The sequence below is a fragment of the Columba livia genome, chromosome 8, assembly GCF_036013475.1.
Source record: "Columba livia isolate bColLiv1 breed racing homer chromosome 8, bColLiv1.pat.W.v2, whole genome shotgun sequence".
Classification (NCBI taxonomy): Eukaryota; Metazoa; Chordata; class Aves; order Columbiformes; family Columbidae; genus Columba; species Columba livia.
In genome coordinates, this window is record NC_088609.1 from 16,062,628 (window position 1) to 16,088,612 (window position 25,985).

Consider the following 25,985-nt stretch of genomic DNA (forward strand, 5'->3'; position numbering starts at 1 on the left):
AAGTTGCTTTTTAAAGGTTACACCAGACTTGTGAAATTATTCTGGTTCTGGTGATAAGGCTGCTATGACTGAAATGTGCCAAGTGTTATTTTTTAGTGGTTGTCTGTTGCAAGTCATCTTAAGATCTTTTTTTTTCCTCCTATTTTGGGCAGCATGGAGATAGGAAGGATTTGTTGACATGGGAAATCATAGCAAAATTATTAACTTTCCTTAGTACACTAACAACTTAAGACAGTGCTAGAGTGGTCTTTTCTGTGAGGTTTTAACTGAATCAGTTGAACTCGATGTTGTTTTTATACAGATGAGATTTTAAGTGTATGTGGGCTGTGGCTCTGGAGATTTGTGTAGCTTAACTTCTCATTGATATTTTGATTATTGTAAAGATAGTACTCAATCTGTACCAAAAGTAACTCCTCTTACTACAAGGCCGGTGTTACTGCATACTAACTGTTGTTTCACCTTTAATATACTAGGGGGAAGAGGCTGGTCCCAGACTGGAGTCTGAGCATGCAGACTCAAGTACACGGAGTTACCCTACAGAAGAGCTACTTGATGACTTTACAAAATCTGACCAGGCAAGACTTATTCACTGTCTCCATATACTCTTCAAATGCTTCTTGGATTTCAGTGTCTTTCATTTTGGTTATCTAAAGCTCATAGTGATCATCTATCGCATTTCACTTGAGTGCAGGGTGGCTGTCAGACTCATGTTTCCTATGGGGGAGAAAAATGCGTGAGCTAACACATCTTGCGTTTCCCATGTGCATAAGTAATAATAAGAGTAATTTAATATTTGTAGGTACTAACTAAAGCTTTCCAAGATAAATTAAAAATGAATGTTATGGGTATGGAAGCCTCTTTAGAAACAGAACAATCTTCTCACTGAGATCTTTCATGTAGATCAGACTTGGGGATCATAGCAGTCCATTTTAGCTTTAATCCCTCATGGCTTCTCCCTGTTTCCTTTGTTAAGATGGAAAAAGGGTTGTGTTTCAGTTGTATGTGCTATTAATACCATTAAGTCAGTACTTGGCATCAAATGTTGCAAAGCCCACTGTTAAAAGTAATCTATTTGATATATTTGTTTTGCAGATTACAAGACAACATAGGACACACTTCTGAATATATATTGCATAGTTTAGATGTAATTCTATAGTAAAACATTCCAGACCTCTTAATGTTTAGTCAGATGACTTGGAGTTGTCCAGCTGTTGATGCAAGACTCGTGTTTGTTGGCATTTTCTATTGCTGCAAGAGGTATTCTGACCTGTTTCAGTGGTTAGGTACCCTTCCAGATTTAGCCTTATTTTGATTATGCTGTGAAAGGGTTTATGAAAACTGAAGGCTAGGATAAGTAAGACTCAAGACTACTAGACTCTCAGAAGTGATAAACGATTTTTATGTTTGTTCAGTTACAACCTGAAATAGACTTAAAATAATTTTGGACCTCTATTGGAGTATTAAGATGGAAAGCGTTCCCCAAAATTAAGCTTAGGATTAAAATAGTAAATATAAATTTTATTATAATGAAGCACACACACAGCATCATTTCTTTCAGTTGCTGAAATATTCAAGCATGTTTTCTTCTGGCTGTCTCTTTATAGAAATGCATGGTTGATGAAACTGTTCATGTGCCTTCTCCAAATTTTTTACACTAATGTTGCAGACTATGGAAGACTGTTTCAACTGTTCCAAAACAGCAATGAATACCACCTAGATTTATGAAAATAAGAACTTATTTCTTAACTGTTTTTCTATCTGGTTTTCAGGTTCACTGATGACAGAAATCTGAACTACTGAACTGTTAAAACTTCATACTAGATGTTACTGTATGAATGCTTTTCCTGTTCAAGTTTTGAAAATGTATGTTCACCTGTAATGTTTTCACAGACTACAGAAATGAGTGAAGCAAGCCAACCTGAAGTTGAGACTCCACCTTCAGCAGATTTAAATGAAGCTTCATCTAGCATAGTTGCAAGCACTGAAAACACTTCCAGTTCACCTACCTCAGAGATACCTCCAGTCTCGCAGCCTGAGTAAGCTTTTTAAATTAATATTTTAGTGGTTTGATCTTTCAGAGAGTATCACTTACACTGATGCTGTTAAAAGGGTTACCTCTTCAGGTGTAGTAGGGATAAGACTAGACTGTCCCACGTGATTCTTTTGCTGTACTTCGGTTTATGGTGTTGATGTTAATAGAATATGCCATAACTTCCTCAGTGCATGGATTGAGTTGTGTACTTGAGTGAAGTGTCATACTGTTGCCATTATCACTCTCTAAGGTGCTGCTTTGACACAAAAATCTGGTGTCTCCTATGTGCTAGGCAATGTGTACTATAAAAGTCATCAGGTCTTTACCATTAGGATTTCTGCCCTTCACAAATGTGCTTTCACATCTGTAATAACAAGCATTAAGGCCGCTTCAGCAGTGGCCTCTGCTTTAAGTTAATGAAGAACTTTGCAGAAATTTTTTCCAAGACTTATAACAGAGCGTCTTAAATAAGTTCTGATATAAGAGACTTTTGATGAAATAGCAAGTTTAAGTGCAACCAAGACAGTTTGTAATTCTGGTACATAGTAGCATATTGCAGAGCTACCTCTGCTGCAGGCATTCTGCAAGAGTTGACGTGCTTCATTTTGTTTCCCTTCTCTTGTGGAATGTTGTGCTATCAAATGTGAACTGTAGTGTGGAAGTTCATGTGTATACAGTTCAAGGTACTTTCACAAAATTCTCCTGGGCTTTTTAATGTGTGCTAAGGGGACATATTCTTCTGATTGTCTGCTAATAAAGATCTAATATTTTGGTAGATAAAAATTCAACACACTTAAAATGAAGTAGACTTCTCTTTGGTGTTTTGCGTTTTTTAAGGGTCCTTTTTTTTTTTTAATTTACCCAATTTAGTTTCTTCAGCATAGAAGAGGTCTGGAAATCTTGTCTGCTGACTTATCTTGTGTAGTCTGCTAAGGCTAACGCTTAAGCACTTTTTGGTACTTCATAAGTATCTGTAATTTGCAAGTCTTTGAAAATCAAGCTTCCCAAATTTGTGGTTTTTATAAAGCAAAACTGGAATGTAATTTCAGCACATTTCCTTTTGTAGCGTTTATTGACTACTGATTAGTTTGTGTAATGTGTTATAAGTCTAACCTTTGTCAGGTCTTAGTATGAGATTCAGGATTTTATTTTGAGCATTCAGCTTGGTTTCTTGTAACTGTTGAAAGTAATCTTTCTGTCAAAATTGGGGAATACTAGAGTGGTGAGCTCTGAACGCTTGATCTATGAAATAAATGGAAATAGAAACTTGTTTTGGAGCACCTGATATGTTAGTTAATGCTTGTTGGTAGTGTTCTGACATTACCATTTATGGGAAGAAAGGCTAGAATGATTATAAGAGAGATCCATATTTATACATTATCTCTAACTTCAGTTTAGCTTTAAATATTCTCTTTATGTACAGATTAACTGTCATATCCAAACCAGCTGTAGTCCAACTCCGTAGTTAAACATGATGTTTAAAAAGACTCCATTGCTTTTGTAATTTTTAGACAGCATTTTTCCTGTTTGTTACACTGATGGGAATGAGTATTTAAAAGTCCAGCTCCCTTAGGTGTTACTGGTCTGATGTTCCAAGAGGACTTTGTCAAAATATCCTGGAAGTAATGTTATTTCAAACTATTTTTGTTTGGTAATTAATTGTTTTTAGGACAGCACTGACTGTAGCTTTTCTATCCAAGCCTAATCTGGGGAAAACATCTTGAAAAATAATCTGAGTTCCTCTTCTGGGTGCAAGTAAAGACAGCTGCCGTGTGAAGTCAGCTTGGTAATGCACTTCAAAAGTTAAGGCAAAGCTACTTACAAATGAAAGTACCCAAAGGAGAGGGAGCACTGCAGCTTTTAGGCTTGCGTTATCCACCTTCTGCCAAAATTAGTTATTTGAGTCCAGTCAGGTATACCCTGGTATCGGGGTATTTATGAGTTCATACTTCTCTCATATTTTGTTTAGTTGATAATTATTCACACTCTCATCTATCCACTGAAATCAAGAATATGTGGAGCTTCTTGAAATTAGGTGTAGTGGTCAACCTTCAGTCACTAAAATATTACATGCATAGTTAAACTGTGTGCATCTCACATATATGCATTGTGGGGTGTTCAAAGAAACTGCTGCCTGTTTGCTAATAAATTCTTGTATTCCTAGTGTTTGTTGAATTTTGCTACATAGCAAAAAGTCTGAATACCTGTGAGTTTTGTGTTTTATACTGTGAGTACTTTATCGTATGAGAGGTGCTAAAATTGGCTCTCTGGGTTTGTTGCAGCTGCTTCTGTTGATAGTTGTAGTAGTCAGAGAACCAAAAAGATGCCTTTTTAAGTTTCTGATGTGCTGTTTTGTGTTTTGGTGGCTCTGTATCATGATGTTGGATTAACCTAGTTTGCTGCCAACATCGAAGAAAGCTTATGTTGAAATTTAGGAGGCAAAATAAAGCTTTTAGATCTGGTTTATAACCTTCTAGATCAATATGAAAGTCATCCCTGTACTGGAGCAGAGAGGACAGTCACAGAAGTTAGCAACTGAAAGTTATTATTTATCCATCTTCTCCTCCCCACCAATTCTGTCATTCCTAAAGAGCGCACAGGGAGGTGTTCTTTTTGGGTTTTTTTGCCTTAGGACTTATCTGATGCAGCGTGTGTTCAGCCTTTCTGGGAGAGAGGGAGTAGAGCAGTAGGCAGATTAGCCAGTTCAGGCTGCTGATGTAGCTTCGTTAATGTCTACTGCACTACCTCATTTTTAATTACACTAGCAAAAAAAAATAGTGGAAAGGAAGTCAGGTTAGCTCTATGTATCGTTATGCCACCGCTTTCCTTCTCTAGTTTTAGCCAAGTTCTGTTCTGACTGCTGCCCATTGACTTGGGAGCATTAGGAGCTTTTAATGATGGACAGTCTCATGTTTGATCCTTTGAAAAGGAAAATTGCTGGCAGTCAGGTAACTCTGAAGCTGTTAATTTTTAGTGATGATGGGAAAAATGATCCATTTGCAGATGAGATGGGAGATGAGAAGCCAGCTTTGTGTTCCTTTGCTGAGACAAACAGTTTGGAAAAGGAAATTCCATTCTTGCATGGGTACAGCTGAGAATGCAGTTCTACAAGTATAGCCCACTTCATTCCTCTTTTATGAATTATTTCTGTGAGACTGTTGCTTTTTAAAAAACTTTCAAATATCTCTAGTTATGTGGTTGATTAGCAGGGTTACTTGTGTTATCAGAAGGGTAAAAAGCATGTTATTTCTTTCCCTTCAGTGCAATAGAAAATTCCCGTGCTGATATCCCTGTAGTCAGCTCTAGTGAAGCTGAGCAGTCAGAACCTGACTGTGATATTGGTGGGACACTTGAGGCTGACCCTCAGAGTGAGCCTTCCTCTTTTGTCAGCCCACCAGAAAGGTGAGTATTGAAGTAGGTTGTGTTTCTGAATAATTGAAAAGTAATTGTTCTGTTCTGCCTTGGCCTTGCAACAAATATTTGCATGTGCTTGCTTATCTACATAGTTGTGTCTGTGCTTATTGTTGTGTATGATTGAAAATGTGATCATTTTATAGGTCCTGATACTCTTAAAACTTTCAGCCTTGCAGGTCAACATATAGAGAACATATCATCTTCACATGGCAAGGGAAAGAAGACAAAATCAGAGTTTGACTCAAAAGTTTCAGCAGCTGAAAAGGGAGCAGATGAGCAAAAATCTGCTTTGAATGCTTCAGAGAACTTAAAAAAAGAGGTAAGCAGAGTTGATATCCGCTCAGTACCTGGAGGAGCCTAATGTCCTCAGTTATGTTATCACCAATGTTAAAGATAAGTGATATCCATCAGTTTTCTGATTGCTACTGTAGGAATGCACAGCCCTCACATTTTCAGCACTGTGTGTGGTTTTGATATTGCGGTGTTAACAAGGCTATAATAAAATGGGAGAAAAGGGCAGCAACGTTGATTGTTGACACAGAACAGTTTTTCTGAGCAAAGTCTCTTCGAATACAAGGTTTGGGGAAATCAAAACTATCTGAAGCAGGATCCAGAAGAAATGTTCTTTATGTAACAGTGAAGTTGGGACTTCCTGCAGGATGCTCATTTTTTATTTATTTATTTACTTACTTATTTACTTATTTATTTTAAAGGGGGGAGTTTGCACAGTCCAAGTAAACTTATAGAAGTCTTGAGTGTTGAATCTTGACTGAGTCTTGAAGTTCCCAAATAGTAAGCAGATGGCTAGAGGCAAAGATGACAATTGGAGGAAATAAAAAATGTGTGGCGTGTTTTTGTTCTTTCCTAGATATCTTATTTGTCCACTGTTAAAGTGGGATGCTTAGTCAGACTCATCTTTTATACTTAACTGTATGACTGCTTTTATGTTCTTACTGTCAGGCACTTCCTAAAGGTTATGTTTTTAAATAAGTATAGAATGATCAAGGACATGGCAATACCATTTTTTGCCATTTTAGGATCACATTTAAACTGTCAATAATTTTGATAGCTCTCTTTTAAAACTGTGAAGTTTTTTCCAATGTTATTGAACAGAGTACAGTGTGCCTTAAAATAACTACATGCAGTTAGGAAAAGTCTTCTAAACAACTTATTACGGACAAATTGGTATAAACCAGGATTAAAAAAAAAATCCAGGGTTTTCTTTATTTAATCTTATGTTTTAAAGACTGTAATTTAAATAATTATGGTGTTGGTCTGATGTCCTAGTTAAGAGCATGATTTGGCATTGCTTAGTCAGATTTTTGACTTACGCTTTTGTCATAGTCCAAGGAAGATCTTGTATTCTGAACTTTATTGGAAGAAGAAGATACACCTTTTTTAGGTCCTCTCATTCCTAATTATATTGGGGATGTATTTTTAGGTATGCTACATCTAAAGTTCTGTTGCAGTGTAGTAATCTGAAGATTTTTATTGTCACTTATGTCCAAATATATGGGTTTGGCTCTCTTTTGACGACTTTCAGCTATAGAACTGTATGTGAAAGATTTCTTGCTTTAAGTGCGGAGAAAATGTCAAACAATAAAGCAGTCGTTCTAGAAACTAGCTGTAAAATGTTGTCTACAAAATAACCTCTACACTTCAAATGTTGAGCAAAAGCTTCTCACATATCTGGTGGTGTGCTGGAAAAGTGTTTTTACAAAGGAGGAGACTTGAAATGGTATAGCATATGGTTAACCTAAAAGGGTTGACGCTTTATCAGGCAAGTCCAAAGCATTATTTCTTTGATAATTAAACACTAAATAGAACATTTTAAAAAAATCTTATTCTGCTGGTTTTTTATATGTTCAGAAACTCTAGTGGATCTCTAGAATTCTGACGCGACCAACATTCTTATTTGAAGATTTCTGTTACATGGAAACCTTTTTTCCTTAGGGTGGAGGAAAAACAAAAATCTTCAAGAAAAAGCAGATGTTTTATGAAACAGAATGCTTATGTTTTACTTCAGATGTATTAGTTTAGCCACAAAAATTACCAGCAGTGAAAGAATCTATAATTCTGAGGGGAAATCATCATGTGTTTTTCCTGGCTTATGAGCTTACCTTGGCACTAAGTTTTTAACATGATGCATCTGCTGTTGACTTGATCAGCGCATGCTTTTTATTTATTTTTTTTTTTAAAGCATTCAGGTTCATCATTGTTTTCATCGTTGGTACTGAAAAATATTCATGGTTGATGACTTTCTCTTGCAGAAAGACTATAAGAAAGCAGGAGAAATTGACCCTACGTCGGTGATGACTCCAAAGGACCCTGAAGACATTCCAACATTTGACGAATGGAAGAAGAAAGTTATGGAAGTAGAGAAAGAGAAGAGTAAGTTCAGGATTCATTGGTTTGGTCTAAATACAGACCACTTTCATCTTGTCTCAAATTTGAATAGTGAAACTGTCAGAATTTGGAATGCAGCCCGGAACTTTGTTTTTCTACTAGAACTGCATAATTGATAGCATTTATTATAGAAAAGCAGTGAGCAGAAGTTCCCTGAAAGTGAAAATACTGTGGGGTTTTTTTTGTGGTTTGTTATAGTAGCAATATTTTCTTCTTCCTAGGTCAGTCAATGCACCCTTCTGCTGTTGGTGGGCAGCACTCCACAAAAAAGGTCCAGAAAAACAGAAATAACTATGCCTCTGTAGAGTGTGGTGCCAAAATTCTGGCAGCGAATCCAGAGGCAAAGGTAAACACTTGCTAATTATTAGTGTACCTTATTTCAGTTTACTGTTGCACAATAAGCAGTACAAAGTACGTTTATTTACAACTGAACACTTATTTCTGAAGTCATCTTTTATTTTTGTTTGGGTTAATTGTGGTTTTTGATTTACAAAGAAATCAACGTACTGTGATCAGTCCCTTGTTTTAAGAGGGATTGCCATAGTTTATCTCTTGGAAGGGGAGCAGAGTACAGAAATTGAACAAAGTTGTAATAAATAGTAAATAATTGCCATAGTAAATAATCGGTGATTACTCAAAAGGAGTACATCATACTGTCTCTTGTGTATTATCTTGCTTAGAATGTTATGAAACTTGGATATTAGTTACTTAGACTAAGAGCAACTTATTTTTTGTGAGAGGGCAAAAACCCTTGCCTGCTGCATTAGGATCTACCATACAATTTAAAATACTAATTCTCTTCTTTATGCAGAGCACTTCAGCTATTTTGATGGAAAACATGGACCTTTATATGCTAAATCCTTGCAGTACTAAAATCTGGTAGGTTACTGAGGTTTATTTGTGTGCCGGGAGTGGTTATAGGTTTCCATCACAGTGGGGTACTGTATGTATCCTGTGGGACCAACATGACCTTGGTGTGTCTCCACCTGAAATGTATGTGTAAGAAACTTTCACAAATTTAGCGATAGACACTCTGTCCCCCGTAGAATTCTGTCTCTGGTATTAAGAATTAAGTTTAAAGGGATAACTTAATTGACTTTAGTATTTATAGGTTTGCATAATTATAATTTTGCAAAAGAGAAAGCACTGAGTGTTCAAATAAAGATTTTTGATTTCTTTCCTCAGCTGTCAGATAACTGTAGGACACATAACTGGCACTTACCATGTACTAACTGGTATTTCAGGTGTGGTTTCAGTAATGTTTGCTATCCTTATTTTTTAGTTCTGTGACCTTTTGCCTTTGAGTACAAGATGGGTGAAGCTTTTATAGCTGCAGGTGCTAGCTAGAGTTACTAAGCTAGATAGGCAGATAAATGCCATAGTGATTTTGAAGGGAGCAACAAGTGATGCCTCCTTATTGTACAGCATTTTTATAGGCTTCTTTAATACCCAGTGAAGGATGCAGTAACAAGGTAAAGGACTGAAGATTGTAATTGTCGAAGGCAAAGTGCTGCTTTTTTTTTTAATAATTTCTTCTTTGTCTTCAAGGTTTGTTATCGAGCTCTGTGAACCAGTCCAAGTAAAGCAGCTTGACATTGCAAATCATGAATTATTCTCTTCCACTCCTAAGGACTTTCTGGTGTCTATTAGTGACAGGTATGTTATCAAAACTTGCAATTTTGAATGAAAAATGAAATAGTTATTAAGTGGATGGCTTAATAAAACATGATCTCTGTATGCCTGTTATTGTGAAATTATGTGGGTTTTCTTTGTGCATATTACCAGTTACTAGCTCTTTTTTATTTCCGTGGTAAGGTAACTGTGAGGTCCTAGAAGACACGGTTTGTGTTCTTTCTATGCTTCCTATGTGTTTTTTTTCTTTCCTACCTTAAAAGCAAAAAGGAAAAATCTGTTGAAAAGTAGAAATGAAGCAGTAGAAATTATACAGTAGATGGGTAGCAGATGGCAGGTCATAAAATGAACATTCTTTAACAGAATGCCACTGTGGTTGTGGGTTCTCCTCCCTTGTCATTCAAACCATTTTTACATGTCTTAAACTGTCTTCAATGCTTAGCTCTGTCCAAAAAAACCCCGCAAACTATTTGCAAAAGAAAATAAAAGTACACTATTGAAAGTAGAAGTAGTAAGAGTACTACTGATTGGCTGAATGGCTGATTAAAGGGTGGCTTTTCTGTTTTAGAGAATGTTGTGCCCCCAGTACTTTTGGGAGTGAGCAGTTTATTCTGGTGTGTGAAAGAGTAGACATTTGCAGAGTGTATCAGAAACCTTTACTTTCCTCTTCAGCGCTCAAAGTGTGTGGATTCCGATTTTCCACTCTTGATCTGTTGCCTTTTTCAGACTCTATTTTGCTAATTGTTTTTTGCTGCTTGCTTACAATAACAATTACAACCTGTCACTTGTGCAGCATGTTCTTCAGTGTTCGTCTGAGGTGACTTCTTCAGTTCCAAAAACTTTACTGTAGGCTAGTTGAATTTCAGTAATTGGATCAAGTACAGGGTTTCAACCTTCAGGGGCCTGCACACTGTTATAAGCCTGAGAGAGGTACTGCTGAGGTTTTGTGTTAGGACTGGCCTTACCTTGCAACTCTTCTTTCCATAAAATCACATTGCTACTGTCTTGCAATTGAAAAAAACCAAAAGGGGTATTCTGTGAAAAGGCGTTTTGGGAAACTTTGGCAAGTGTCTATAAACAGTGGGTTCTTGCATTTCGTTAGCTGACTCTATTGTTTCTTTTCTAGGTATCCAACAAACAAATGGATTAAATTAGGTACTTTCCATGCTAGAGATGAGAGAAATGTCCAAAGCTTTCCTCTGGATGAACAGATGTATGCAAAATATGTTAAGGTAATTTCACGCTGCAAAAGCATCCATGATTCTCAGGAAAGGAGAGGTTTGCTGAGCTTACTCTGTATAACAGAGCATCTAGAGACACGTTTTCAAAGCATGATTTACCATTAATTGCACTAGTTTTGTTAGTGGCCCTAGTGCGATTTGCTATGTACTAAACCCTTGTCACACAATCACACATCGCCTTCCTCATAATGGTAACTGAGGGGGTCTTGGGAAGCACCTTGTGTCCAAGTACATACTTAATTGCTAGCTGAATTAAGAAAAATCTAGACAGCGTTCTATTCTGTTTGACTTGACTGTTTTCTGAAGGTAAGGTTAGAAGTATCGGCCTGTTTTGTCTCTTGGCTGTACCTGCTTTGTATATATATATATACAAATATATATACACGCACTCCCTGGAGCATAGATGAGAATATGGATATTTCTTGATTTTTGTGTTGTATTCTGCTATATGGTCTTAAGGCAATCTGAAAGAGTAAGCATTTGAATTCTGGTTCTCATTGATAGACTGAAAGTGCAGTTTGGCAGCTACTCAGTCATGGCTGCAAGTCATGCAAGTTATTTAGGCTTACTGCTACTGGAGCACTTGCCATGATCTCTCCACCTTCAAAATAACTTGCAGCAAGCTATCTTTACTCAGGAGACTCAGAATAAAACTCCATAAATAATGTGGTCTTTGGACTGGGATAAAAGCTTTTGTGAAAATATTGGGCTGTAGGGCAGGTTTAAATTTAAATAAAATACAGAGCTTCTAGGTCCTCTCCAGTGATGCGTTATCTTCCAATTATCGTGCTTGCGAAAAAAAAAAATAAATTGTTTGAAGTAGCTATGAAATCTAACTCCTCTACCCAGAAATTCTGCATGAGTCACAGGATAGAGATTTCATTTATTTTTAATTCTGCTTTCTGGCTGAATTAATGCCTTAAGGTAGCTGGAATCTTGCTTGTCACTGACGTTCCAAAATTACGCTGGATGTTTCAGCACTTAATCCCTTGGTGGATACAGTGTTCTGCCTTGAATATTGTAGTGTGGTAAAATTTTTCAAAGGATTGTTCTAGTGATGTTTTTACATCATAGTACAAAAAGTAGGCAAGTTCTAAGCGTGCCTAGTTTAGAGAAGAGTCCAAAACTGTTTTGAAAAGTTAAATTTTTTAAGTGGCTTAATGAACTTGTATCAGAAATAATGGAATTTTTTTGTAAGAGTGCTTTTATGGGAATAGCTAACTTGATCTTCATTGGTAGTGTCTACATAGGGTTTTAATAAATGCATTCTACACTTGCAAATTAATTTCAATTAAATAAATATCAGTGTGTAGTCAAGATCACACTAGAAATACTGATGATTACAGCTTCTAAATGTATCATCAGATTCTCTATACATTTTTTTCCAGTAGCGGTTCTATAAATTGAAATGTGTTATATCGAACTTGAAGCAGCAGCAGTCCATAGAATGCATGCTGTAAAGGGAGTTTTTTCCTTTTGAATCACTTCCTGTAATCTGTGCTCTTAAAGGGGGGGAAAAAAAAAACACACTCTAGTAAATTTAACACACTTCTGTCTGCAATCATGTTGCCTAGAAAAGTAGGGTAACTTGTTAAGTTCATTAATAAAACACTTGTTGCGTGTTACCTTCTGTCTGCAAGGTACAAGGACTAAGTGAAATCTTGCTACCTAGGGCAGATGAAGTAGTATTGCAACTTTATCTTTCTTAACTTGTCTTCTTAGGCATATATAGTATTGAATTAAAACCAACAAAACTCTGTAGTTGCCTGCGGCATGTGTTCAGCCTTTGTACTGACATCTTTTTTTTTTTCTCTTTTCCTTTCTCTCGCTTCAGATGTTCATCAAGTACATAAAGGTTAGCAATCTCTTCTTTTGGAATGATGAATGCATGGGGCTTGGGGTGTTCTCTACTGCAACTCAGCACTTTAATGCATGGCAAGAACAAATCTTTGAGTCTTTCCTGTTATGGGCAATCTACAAATCCCTTGAGTAAATAAAACTTGTTATTTCAAGATTGGATGTATGTGTTAAATGAACTCTTGACTGTGGGTCTTTGGAATTTTAAGTACCTCTCATTCTGTAGGTGGAGTTGATATCGCACTTTGGATCGGAACATTTTTGTCCTCTGAGTCTTATAAGGTAACATGTTAAAGTTTTTGTTTTGTCTTTCTACTTCCTTGCAGTAAGGATTAGTGTTCTAATAATAGTCGGGCAACAAATGCTAGTCTTCAGAATATTTAAGCTATTTGGAAATACTGTGAATTAAGTAATTACCTCACTTGTTGTGTAGCATGTTTCACATCTGTTAAAAAAGCTTTGGATCTTCTGATTTGATTCTCCAGTATGTAAGATATAGTTTAGATTTACAGGGGTATGTTAGGAAACGGGAGCGTGAGCGGCCTTATGGGAAAGCATGAACATTTCAAGGCTGACCAAGCAAAACAAGGAACAATGGTGAACTAAAAGGAGCAGGTGTGGTGAGTTATTTTTGGGAAACTGCTGTGTTGCCTGGCACCCCAGGTATGTAAAGTTAGTAGTGATTGGAATATTGAAATTATAACAACTGTGTGTGTGTAGTTCAGAGAATAATTGGCTATACTGCTCCTAAAATAAAAACAACAACAATAAAATGAACAAAAACCCAATTAAACAAAAACAAGCCACAAACAAAACAAACAAATATAAAGCTAAACCCAAACAAACAAAACCACAAACCCAAGCAGATTTCAATTCTCCTGCCAAAGTTATGTCAGGATTTGAACCTGGGAACTCTAGCATTATAAGCCAAACCATATTTTCAGTTGACAAGACTGCTTTAAATTGGTTTGTTTGGATTTTATTTCAGCAGAACAGGAGGTCAAAGAGAATATAACATGTTAAGTGAGACAGTCATGAAGAGATAGTCTTGAAGTTAGTCAAAGGTGAAGCTGAAGAGGAGGCCTAAGAGCTCTTAGAGAGCTTAAGACAAGGAAGTCTAGGTATGAGTTCAAGTTAAAAAGGAGGAAAAGTCTCTTTGGAATTACTAGAATTAAAAGCAGAATCTTGAAAACATGCAGTGGACTTAATGGATACAAGTTTGAGAAAATAAGTATACCTGCTGCTTGATCTTGGTCAACTGATGGCAACTATTGCTTATCTAATTTATATGCTACATATTACATAATGTTTATGTTGTTTATTTAATTACTGATTATATCAAGTAATTACGTGACTAGTAGACTACTAGGTTTTTATTTTAAAACTTTGCTCATAGGGTATTTGGTACAAGCATGGTTGAAGAGTATGAAGAAATAGCTGATTCTCAGTATCAGTCTGAACGACAAGAACTCTTTGATGAAGATTATGGTAAGCAAATAATTTCTGCATTTTTAGCCATTCAGACATGTCTTGTGTGAGTCTGGTGGCTTGTCATTTCCTGCATATAATAAATTATTTGACTGCTAAATTTACTCTTAGCATTGTTGGCAGGATCTCAGGATTTCTGAGCTTATCCAACATTCCTTTTAAGTTTTTAACAGTGTATTTTAACTCTTTGGAGGGTTACTTTAAAATGCTAGTAATAAGTCTGTGTTTCACTTGGCAGGCTGAGTAATGTCATGTGCTGGCAGTAGTAAAGGATAACTAAAGTAATCAAAGAAGCTCACATGAAACAGCCTTATTCTTAGTTGTTCATAGCCCATTTTCTGAGATTGTATGATCAATGCTGCAAGTAATTGGAAAGGTGATTATTTTGGCTTGTACACTTTATGTTTGAAGAAAGAAAAAAAAAAAAAAAAAATGAAAGCACCTACCTCCAGGCCTCATGAGGAGGGGAGAAGGGGGAAAACCTCAGCTCAGTGAACTGTTTGTTGCATCTGTGTCATGAATTCTGGGGAAACTGAAACCTGAACCCTGAATCTCTTTGGGTTTCTCATTGCTTGGAGTTTGATATTTCAGTATGTAACCTGACCTTTAACTTCATTTCTGTAGTTTTATTTCCACACTTTCAAACTGACATAGTTGAATGACATGTTAAATCTTAAGGTTTGTTTTCTTTGCCTGTGACACATTCAATTTTGAAATTCATAAGTGTTCTTCTTTATTATATAGATTATCTATTGGATTATAATACAGGGGAAGAAAAATCTTCAAAAAATCTCCTTGGTTCTGCTACAAGTGAGTATGATTTATTAGAAAAAATAAGCTAACAAATTAAGCTAATTCAAAGTGGAATGACATTTTGTCATGTAACAGCTATGACTTTTTTCTACTGAAACAATCTATTGTGATTCCTATTTAAGTGCCTCAGGATAAATAGTGACAATTTGAAGATGGGGTATTGGTCTTAAAGTGTTCTAAAAATAGAACATTCCGGTTCTAAGTATCTCTATTTTTTGAAACTTTACTTTCTGTACTTAAGGATCCTGAGCACTTAATATGGGTGTTACGTAGGGATGTAAATACCACTACTAAAGTACCGTAGAACCTTACTAATTCAGAACTTGGAAATCTGTGCTTAGTTAAGGTGCCTTATTTATAGGAGGCAATACGACTATTTACTTTGTACAGCTTAAAAGGAAGGGATGGAGGACACTGTTTCTGAGAAGGCTTTATGTAAATATTGCAGCTTCTGTGTTCTTCATAAGACCTATTTTATTTTTGGGAGAACTAAGGGCTGTTGATTGTCTCTTGTCACTTTTCCATTGGAAAACCTCCAGGTGTGGGGTTTGGCTAAAGAATACTTGCATGTTCTGTTTCAATGGTGTTCTTAACTGCCAAATTATTTAGGACAGTATCAGCCGCCACACAACTTCCTCTGAAAAGCTTTTACACTCTTCTACTCTTTCTTCTGTCCCAGTTAGGGAAGATTTGTTACTGTGGTATAGGTTTGAACTCTGAATGCTGTTTGGGCTGAGGCTTTCCTTTCATCCTGTAGTGGATCAGAGCTGCAGAGTTCTTTGCTACTATTACAATATATACTATAATATTTCCTAAAACATAGTTGTCACTTACGAACAAAAAGTCATGGCTAGGAATATTGCACAGGTTAATGTAGTTTTCAAATGGGAAACATAGTGGAAAAGGCAGTTTTATTTCTAAATGTAGCCTCTTGTTGATGACAGAAAGCAGTATATTCTTCCCTGACTCTTTCAAACTTTACAAGTTCCTGCCTTCAAGCTTTCTTGAGGAGGTGAATTCACATGTTCTGTCTGCAAGTGCAATATTGTGAGTTTTTGTTGTTCACTGTTTGAAAAATGCAATGACATTTGGTTTTTTAAGAATACTAAAGCTAAGATTAAAAGATTTGAAACACCGGTGACTGAGATTGCTTTAGGAAGGTGGCTGAGCACTGAAACATTGCAGTGATCATTATTTAATTCTGGCTGTCAAATTTTTTTATTGAGACCTTTCATCTCTGGCAGGGTAGTCAGTGTTCCTTTTTTGGAAGGAATACGGAATTGGTGGGTGGTTTTTTTTTTGGGGGGGTGGGTTTGTTTCATTTTGGGTTTTTTTGTGTGTCTGTGTGTGTGGTTGGGTTTTTTTGATGTTTTTTTGTTTTGTTTAAATATATACATGCATTCTTAGACAAATGTGATGGACTTCCATTTTGCATCCTTTGTCTTAAGTAGACTGATAGACAGTGAGGAAGGTGATCCTCTGAGGAGTTAGTGGACTTCTCAGGCATGTGACCTTGTAAGAAATGTTTTGCAGTCTGCTAGTCTGACCCATGAGGGTAGCTCACTGTTCTTTCTCCTGCCATTCCAGACTGGCAAACTTCTGCACCAACTCTCTTAATTCTCTTTCTGCTCCTCCATCAATAATAAGAAACCAGCCATACATGAAATTTAACATCTTTTGTTTATCCTGACTTTTCAGTGAATATAGCCCCAGATACATATGTAATTCAAGAACGTATTTTCTGACATGTTTTGGAGGAAAGGCAGAACCAAGGTTCTGAACACAGCTTCCTGGAGTTTGGGAAATTTGTTGTTACTACTAAAATGCCACTCTATGAATTTAGGCATGTGACATGCAATACAGATGTATGTTCCTGGGTGGGGGAGAAGTGGGCAAAATTGGACCAGCTTTTGCGTGTTTACAATAAGGTGCTCTTTCCCTGGTTCTCATTTGCTAAATATGCCTGGCAACGGTGTCTGTTTTCAATGCAAGACCAAAGAATTAGCTGCATCTAATATATGTGCTGATATAGAGCAGACCCTCTTTGCATTTACTTCTGTGTGTTTGGGTTTTGTTTTGTTTTTTTAAGAAAACTGTTCTAATTAACAGATCATTTAAAAAAAAAAATCTAAGCCGCATCTGTGGATATTTGTTGTGGTTTTCTTCCAGTTGCCTTGAGTGATCTAGATTGCATTCAAGCAACAGATTGTAGAGAGTAGATTTTCTTCTTCAAATCTTAAAATACTTAGAATTGTTATGTTGCAGCAGTATCAGACCCTCTGGGCCCTCTGAATATGACCCCTTTGATTAGTTATTTTCTCTTTTAGATGCTATCCTAAGTATGGTGAATATTGCTGCTAATATGCTTGGAGCCAAAACTGAAGAATCCTCTGAAGCTGAAGGTATTTTTATATATATATAATTTTTTATATATGTATATATAAAAGCATGCTGGAAAGTATAATTTTTAATTATTTTATGAGGAGTTGGATGATCTCTGTTTAAATTACTTTTTTCACCTTTCATGGCATTCCTGATTAGTGCCATAGTATTCTTATCCTACTGTGAAAAGTGGAACAAAGATGCTGAATTTACTGAGAAGGGAGCTGATACAAGGATAACATATGTTTGTTCAGCAATATTTGGAGATCTTTATTCTCTGTATTTACCCAGCTTCAGTTACGAAGTCTGACTTGCTGCTGCTTTGTTGAAATATTTTGAGTGTCCATAACATTGTATACATAAAGTAACAGTAGCACTTCCATTCAAATAACTGAATGAGATCTGCAGTTAATTTGGTAGTACAATTAATAATCTAAAATAAAATAAAACAAATGTTAAAAAAAACGAAGCAACTAAAATTCATTGAAAACAAACATGGTTCTTGAGTTTTTATGTTCACATGTTCTTCCTTCCTGCAGCAGGCAACAAAAGTTTGTCTGAAAATGTCACTGCCACCCCTGCAACTTCAACAGCTGCACCGAGGCTGCTTGAACCAACTCCTGTTCCTTCACCAGAGTAAGTAATTGGTGTGAGGTTTGGTTGGTTTGTGTTTTTTCCCAGTGTGTTCCTAGCAGAGACTAACAAGTCTGGGTCTGGCATCTTAGGTAGTAGAATGCTCAGATATGGCACGCTGCCTTAAACAAATGAAAAAGCAAGTATTTGAAGTGTGTAGTGTGGTAATGTACTAACCAGGAAAGTATATTGGTTCAGTTACCGTTTATAGCTATTTCCATTATGAAATGTTTTTGTTTTAACAATTGACTAACTGTCAAAATGAATAGTTAACTTTCTCAGTGGTTTGCATTATTTTGTTTAGAAGTAGAAGCAGTGTTTCACTCTTGTCTATTGCAGATTTATTGGGTGGAAACTGACTTAATATTCTTCCAGGTTTTGCAGGTTGTCTCCTGCAAAGGAGACTAATTATGAATGTAAGATCTGTTGCTGAAACTTCAGTTAACTTGTGTTGACAAATTCTGATTTAGCAGCTTGTATTTTTTGCTAGACTTCCCTTACTGAAAATATGTATGCAAAGGTATGGAATTAGGTTGGGAAGAGAAGTTGTATGTAGAAATTCTGGGGTTTTTTTTCAGTTGAGTACAATTTTTTAAAATTGATTTGGCTACTTAGAGCTGAGACTCTAGCTCTTAAATGTTAAGCTATGACTTGTGCTGTATTTAGTGGTTTTATGGTTTCCTAGCACTCTGGTTGCTGAGAGACTGAAGAAGGTCAGTGAGAAGGTTGTGATTCTTGCATTTGTATTTGAAGGTTGCAACAGAAGAGTAAGATGCTTGCCATATAAAAACTTAGTGATATTTGAACTGGTGACTTTAAAAAAGGCTGAGAGAATGGATAATATCTGATTGAGAAAGCTTGCTGTTTCAAAAGCAAGGGTCGAAATAGTTTGTTTGCAAATCAGGATTGAAAAACACCAGAGAAAATACTTACTTACAGAATTTGAGTGTATCCAAACTGGCTTTTGTCATTGGAATAGGCTTCACTAATTTTCTAAAAGATCCTACTTTTGCAGTCTTCCAGAGCAGCGATATGAAACTATTGAAGTAACATCCCATCTTTACCTCTTTTATTGTAGGCTTGTTACTACAGATATTCCACAGATAGATAAAGAGCAATTAATTGTGGATTTGACGAAAGAAAATCCTATTGTTCAACTAGTACAAGAGTACGAAGAAGATACAAGCCAGTCAACAGTAACCTTGCTGCCCAGTGATGATCAGGAAGAAGTAGCAGCATCATGGTTTGAACTTGAGACAGAAAAGTACTGCTATGACATAGCAACAGCATGTTGTATTTCCACTTTTTCAGAATATCTGTTTAAGTGGTGTTCAGTTGCAGTAGCCATGCATCGACAGCGTAGTAAAACTGCAGGTAAACAAGGGCAAGATTACTCTGCTGATGTTCAGCAGCCACAGGTGGTTCTGACTGAATCTGTACATATGTCAATAGATGAGCCTCCGCCTGACGAATTAGACAGCAAAGCTGAGAGAACATCTGGATCTGCTGTTGCAGTTGACTTCAGCGTTGCAGTCCATGAGGAGATCAGTAACGAGACCACAGATTCAGTTGAACTGGAACCAAGCCATCCTCAAACTGTCTCTCAATCCCTCCTCTTAGAAGTTACTACTGAAATTAAGCCGTTTCCAACAACAGACACTGCACTGGAGCCTGCCAAAGATGATGCAGGCCAGGTAATGCCAAGAGTGACTCCCCAGGTCGATGAAGCTGAGATCAGTGAAGAAACAGAAAAGGCTGAGAGCTCTGTTGCAGAAGAAACCCCTGTAGTTTCCGAGACTAGTGTGGCCACTGAGGTAAAGGAGATGAGCGCAAGGGAGACTGTTGCTACTCCGATTATTTTAAGGCCTACAGAGACCGTTCTGCAGCCTGAACACACAGTGGGCATGTTAGCTGGTGATGCTGGAGAGGGAAAGGAAAGCACTCCAGAAGTGCAGAAACCTGTTTTGCTTCCTGTTGAGTCTTCTGTATCTGCTGAAACAAAGGAGGATGATCAGACAGCTGAAGAAGCTTTCATGGCGATTCCAGTCTCTGGAGGACTGCAGAGAACAGCTACAGACTTCTATGCCGAACTGCAGAATTCAACAGATCTAGGTTATGCAAATGGAAATCTTGTTCACGGATCTAATCAGAAGGAGTCTGTCTTCATGCGCCTGAATAATCGCATAAAAGCACTAGAAGTAAACATGTCTCTCAGCAGCCGTTATTTAGAAGAACTTAGTCAGAGGTAAGTCTGAAGACTGGAAAGAGTCTACTGTATGTAAACATGATTTTAGCCAACTATACAAAGGAGCATACACATAAGGAAAATAGTATAGTGAAAGCAGAGTATAACCTAAGTCACAGCTTAAAGCTTTATGGAAAACTGAGAAAAGTACCTAATCCTACATAGCTACTGGAGACCTAGATGTCTGCAAGTGGCAAGGGTTCTCTTTCTGTATTTTGGTTACAATCATGTTTATTTTGTTTTGAGGAATATTGCTGTGGGTTTTTTAAAAGGATAAAGCATTGCCAGGATGTAAACGCTAATCTGGTCTGTAATCCTTTCAACAAAGGGGTACATCCTCCTGTTGCTGTTAAACTGGATGACACAGACCTGTGATGCTACCTTCACTGGGTTGATCATTTCCAATTAAACTACCATGTTGCCAGTAATAGCTTTTGTTGATGCAGGGAACATGGAGAGGGAATCAAGAGCTTTCTGTGAAGGATTTGTAGAGAACTCTCCATAGTGAAGGTGCTAAGGTCTAAGGTGTTGAAATAGACTTGACTTGAACCTTAGGGGTGGGGAGAGGGGGGAGTAGAAAGAGGCACATCCCTGTTTTAATGTGTGAGACTTAAAAGGAAATACCACTGGATGTTTAAATAAAACTTCTTTGGACAAAAAGAAGCTTTCCCTTTGCCTAGTGGTATTTCCTAAAGGCAGATGTAGTGCTGAGGAGTTTTATGAACTATCATTTCAGACCTTTATGCTCTTTGTTTTAGGTACCGAAAGCAAATGGAAGAAATGCAGAAGGCTTTCAATAAAACAATAATAAAACTTCAGAACACCTCAAGAATAGCAGAAGAGCAGGTATGGTTTGTTGAAGTACTTGGGTTTTCCTGCTTAGGAGAGTTTACTTTTCAGAATGAGTCACAAGTTGGTGCAGAAATCCTCTCTTAATTGAAGAATTTCAGTAGTCACATGTCTGTCTTTTAAAAACATCCTTTCCATGCTTCCCAGCATCAAATCAAATTTTTAGACATGTTTCCAGTTTTTTTAGAATAAAACCATTTCCAGCTCCATTTCCCAGTTTTTCTGTTTGGAAAAAAAAAAAAAAGTTGTCAGCTGGTTATAGCTAAAATTCCTAAATGTTTTTGTCAATGTAAATGTTATCCAGGTAATTTCCAACCCTTGTTTCTTGGTTGTAGCTGCACTCAAACCCATTTTTTTAACTTGGTTTATTTTTCATCTCTGATTTAAAGTATGGATAGACAGTTGCCTGATGTTGCTGAAGAGACCTAGACTCTGGAAAGGGAGAGGGGTACAGTAATAGCTTATGCCAGATTTGCATTTGAAAGTGTAGTGCCTGTAACAAAAGCATAGTTCATTCTTTAAAATGTGATGTAAGGAAGTGAGAGCTGACAAAATTTTCCTACTCTGCCATCCTGGCTTTCCTGAGCAGTGCTACCTGCAGTGCTGAATAATCGCTAAAGCAACTCTGCATGTGGCATAGCAGACTTAATGCCAAACTGCCTGGAAAATTCTGGAGTGCCATCCCAGGCCTGTAGTTTGCCTATCCATCAACACTAAAGAAAATCACAGCTTCCCTGAGATCATGTATGTGGTCTTTTCTGCCTTTTTTTTTTCCTTAGTAGTATCAAATGCTGGGCGATCTGAGGTGTTCTTCCTTGTTAATCTCCCTAGTGTTCTGCTCACCTTTCTTAACTTCTCATAGGATTAAGAATCCTATTAGGGCTCTTTCCAGGAAGGAGGTGATAGCAGCAAAGGACTTGGGCTCCTGTCATTAAGTGGCTGACTTGCTGTGTGTCAGCTCTTAGACTTGAACTCTGCTTGGTCATCTGCATGTGTATATTGTAACATGACAGTACTCAGCTTCCTTACAGTGATTGCATAGAACTGGCTACTTAATCCGCCCTTAATGAAGATAGCAGAAGTCACTGTAATGAAATGCACTTGGTATGATGTTACAAAACATGATTTGATAAGTAAAAATGTTCTGTTTTTTTAAGTGTGTGTGAGACTAATGCTGCTTAAGCAGTTTCAAGTGTTAGATGAAAGTTTTGTTGAAAACAATGCTGAATAGATCATATGGCTACAAAATGCCTGTGTCAGACAGAATGCTAACTTGGTACATGTGAGACTGACTGTATGATAGTGGGAACCTGACAATTAAATAGCACAGCCATAACTCTCTTTAACACAGGATCAACGGCAAACAGAAGCAATCCAGCTGTTACAGGCACAGCTCTCCAACATGACACAGCTAGCTTCCAATCTGTCAACAACTGTGGCGGAGTTAAAACGTGAGGTAATTATAATTTAGAAATACAGCACGAGAATTTAAAGGAAATAGATGCATAAACATATCTCAGTTTGAAGAGGCCTGCAATCATTAGATGAAGCATTTCATTTGGGAAGTTGTCTCTAGTGTTGCTTTCAACCTACTTTAGCAGCTGACCAGGGGAGGAAGGGTTAAGAAGCTTGATCTGCCTTCTGCACAGCAATGTTGGTAATTTCTGTTACAGCCTTACTTAGCCCCATGATTACAGTCTAAGCTAACAATAAAGATAACAGAATAACTTAATATCTCAGCCTTTCTGTAGTGCACTGGAATTTATATCATTCTGTGAAATGATTCTTAATGAAATTAGAAGTCTAACCACTGCCTTTGAAATGGTAATCATAGGATTTGTTGCATATATAGAATGTTTGACACACATCAGAGGGAATTATAAAGTTCATGCTTCAGGAACTTTTCTGGCATTTGCTCTGTTATATGAGCAGTTTGATTGCGTGGCTTTGTTACACAGCTTTAGTAAAAGGGGATGGTTTGCGGTGTCCAGCATTTATATTGTCCACTTAAGTACTAACAGACTTGTGCCGCAGGAGGTTGTGTGCAAGAGTGTACTGGCCACTGTTGGAACTGGGCTGTAATAACAGATGAGTATGTGGAGGATTGCACACCTAGCTACTGAATGGGAGGCTCGTGTAGCTGAGACACCCTTTTCCTTTCCCCACTGGCTGTTGTGATCTTTTGAGGTTAGGGAAATCTTGGAAAGAATATTAGGAACATGTTTTTTAATATGTTTACATTCTCCAGCCTGAGATTTCAAGCAGTACCATAAACATGACTTTTTTTTTGGTGTATGTTGCCAAAGACATCTTGAACTGTTTTCTGACACTTAGTGAGGCTCCTTTGATGCCTGGCTGGTTCAGCTGCTGTTCATGAGTGCTGTGGTTTCAACCAGGAGTTGACAGTGCTGATCGTCAGGGTATGTTAGATGAGTATCCTGGGCCTGGAACACATGGCTTTCCCTGAACTCAGCTCTGGTCACCCAAGTCTGTTAGTCTGAGACATTTGCTGGTTCCAAAATGAGAGGTCATGTTCCTTGTCCTCTCTGAAATCTTTGTGTGACTTCTGAGATCTCTTATTGTGTTCAAGATAGATTTTTATAGGAAAGCAGCTGTGCAATTAGTTTGCTTTTTTAAAGCAGCTGCAAAATATCCTTGGATTTCAGGTTCCATATAATTCTAGAAAGCTTCAGAAATTAACATACTTGAAAAAATCCTTCTGTTAGGTTGTGAAATGGAAGAATAGTCAGAAAGATAAAACCCATTGAATCAAGTGACTATAATGTTATTTATTCTGTGAAGAACAGCAATCAAGGTAATGAAAAGCATTGTAAAATTGAGATAGTATTACATCAACCATAAAACAGCGAAGTTACTTTCTTAGTACCCTTTCCTATGGAAGGTATATAACTTCCAGGTAGGTCTGAATGCTCTGTGCGAGGGGTGGCTGCTGCTTTAAGTTATAGTAGTACCATAGTTGGGTGAAATTTTGCCCTGTGGTTTTCCGCCTTCAGTCCCTGAATGCTGCATAGCCAACAGACTACATCAAACTGCAAAAAAATACTCCAATTTGAACAAGTGTTTAGTGATATTGAAGTGACTTGAAAATGTAATTTCTATTATTTTAAAGATTTTAGTGTTTAAAACAAGAATAATAGTATCATGAAATTATTCTTTGGGTCTAACAACTGTATCAAATTCTTCCAGGTTTCTGATCGGCAGACTTACCTTGTGATTTCTCTGGTTCTATGTGTCATTCTGGGCTTGGTGCTATGTGTGCAGCGGTGCAGAGGCAATTCTCAGTTCTGTGAAGATTACCTCTCAAAAATTCCCAAAAGTAATCACTACCCTAGTCCCAAAAGGTAATGCATTTGTATTTGAAACTTAATTTTTCTTGCAGCTTTTATTGGTATTGCCTAAATCTGCTGCAACTGGCAGATCTGCTTGAATTCCGAGTTTTCTGTCTGCAAACTCAAAATTGATAGCAAAGAACCATTACTGCTCTGTAGTAATGCTCTCCTAAGAGCATTTTGGGGCTATTGCACTTAACATGCCATGATAGTTCATTGCAAATACAGTACTGTGTCTGTTTGCAAGGCTTTCTTGGGCACCTTGGTGAATAATTCTGTCCTTCTGCCAAAGATATTTTTTAATGAAATATGTGTATGACAAAGCCCTGAGAAAATTGTGTTTATAAAAGCTTTGTGGATTTTGTGTTCTAGGTGTTTTTCCTCCTATGATGATATGAATTTGAAAAGAAGAACTTCTCTTCCACTGGTCAGATCACAGTCTTTTCAGCTAGCTGGTAAAGAAGGTATTATTCACACCTCATACATGTAGTTTCTAGTGTTACTCTGGTGCTGTACAATGTGTGTGTTACTGCAAGTGTATGAAAATGGAATTGAAGGTTAACATCAGAGTACATTGGGCTACAGTAGTTCACTTAAACATTCTGTAGGACAAGGTGTTTCACGGACAAGTTACCATATACTCATAGAACTGTACTAAATTATGCTAATAGTCTTTGCTATTGTTTATACTCTACAGATGTTTTCTAGGGGTTAGTAGCAATCTGTGCAGGCATTCAGGTCTACAAAGCTGTGAAGCTTGTGGAAAGTGGGTTTTTATTTATGGCAGATGTGGGAAGTCTGGATGCCCTACTTCTCTGTAGTCCTGATAGCCTGTCATTGAAAACTGGCAGATAAATAGGATCTAAAATAGGATCCTAAATAGGGTCCAAAATTATTTTACTAGTAAGAAAATTTAGATTATCTTGGTCTGGCTATGAGGAATGATCTGGTCTTTTCAGTGTTCATGTTACACTCGGGACAACTGAAGTTTGATTTCTTAGGCATCATCATCTTGCAAAACCACAAGTGTGTAGATTATAGTAACTACTGAGTGTGCAGCTCATACTGCTTTACTGGGTGCAGCAAGCTTGCTTCACAGGTTTTTCTACTGTGAATACAACTGCGTGAAAACCTATCAGTTCAATTGGGAATATGTTCCAATAGAGACTAGCTAAGGTGTAGACTGGTGTGGCTTGTTTTTTTTGCAAAAACATCCTTTTTCCAAGCTCTCCCTTGCTTTGTCTTGGAATAATAGTTTACAAAGCACTGATGGAAGAATGACAGACTGGCCTCGTGTCAGTCTGAACATCTGTGTCCTGGATAGGCACACGTGCTTCTAGTGTTTGTCCTGTCATGGGCAGACTGCACACTAAACAATATTATATTGGTAACAGTTTGTTATTGTAGAAGCTGATTTTGGTGACTATTATTCCTTTTCCCCAAGGGATGATCACTGCACCTCTGCTATGGCCTCATCTATCAGGAGGTCACGTGTATATCACTGACAGCTGCCATGGCAGCACAGGGGAATTCCGCTGTCTGACTTCATTTTCAGTGTTTATATGTTCTACCTCCATTAACATATAATGGGAGCAAAAGTGTGTGAGATAAGCAAAATATTTTGTCGTGCCATTATTATTTAT

General features: G+C 37.2%; 1 protein-coding gene across 7 annotated transcripts in view; it reads left to right on the forward strand.

Moving 5' to 3' along the window:
- SUCO (SUN domain containing ossification factor) overlaps window positions 1–25,985 on the forward strand; it is a 43,157-nt gene that overhangs the window by 14,952 nt on the left and 2,220 nt on the right. For 3 of the 7 annotated variants that reach the window (XM_065072214.1, XM_065072216.1, XM_065072210.1), the window contains exons 3-22: window positions 474–575; window positions 1,891–2,036; window positions 5,294–5,434; window positions 5,615–5,765; window positions 7,717–7,837; window positions 8,074–8,198; window positions 8,664–8,731; window positions 9,401–9,508; window positions 10,611–10,716; window positions 12,560–12,580; window positions 12,809–12,864; window positions 13,979–14,070; window positions 14,815–14,880; window positions 17,211–17,285; window positions 17,805–17,901; window positions 18,977–20,143; window positions 20,902–20,989; window positions 22,344–22,448; window positions 24,200–24,354; window positions 24,715–24,806. In XM_065072214.1, the coding sequence (XP_064928286.1) occupies window positions 1,900–2,036; window positions 5,294–5,434; window positions 5,615–5,765; window positions 7,717–7,837; window positions 8,074–8,198; window positions 8,664–8,731; window positions 9,401–9,508; window positions 10,611–10,716; window positions 12,560–12,580; window positions 12,809–12,864; window positions 13,979–14,070; window positions 14,815–14,880; window positions 17,211–17,285; window positions 17,805–17,901; window positions 18,977–20,143; window positions 20,902–20,989; window positions 22,344–22,448; window positions 24,200–24,354; window positions 24,715–24,806 (2,971 nt within the window). In that variant the 5' untranslated portion in view covers window positions 474–575; window positions 1,891–1,899. The remainder of the gene's footprint in view (window positions 1–473; window positions 576–1,890; window positions 2,037–5,293; window positions 5,435–5,614; window positions 5,766–7,716; window positions 7,838–8,073; window positions 8,199–8,663; window positions 8,732–9,400; window positions 9,509–10,610; window positions 10,717–12,559; window positions 12,581–12,808; window positions 12,865–13,978; window positions 14,071–14,814; window positions 14,881–17,210; window positions 17,286–17,804; window positions 17,902–18,976; window positions 20,144–20,901; window positions 20,990–22,343; window positions 22,449–24,199; window positions 24,355–24,714; window positions 24,807–25,985) is intronic. The other 4 variants (XM_065072215.1, XM_065072211.1, XM_065072212.1 and 1 more) reach the window with 3 other exon arrangements.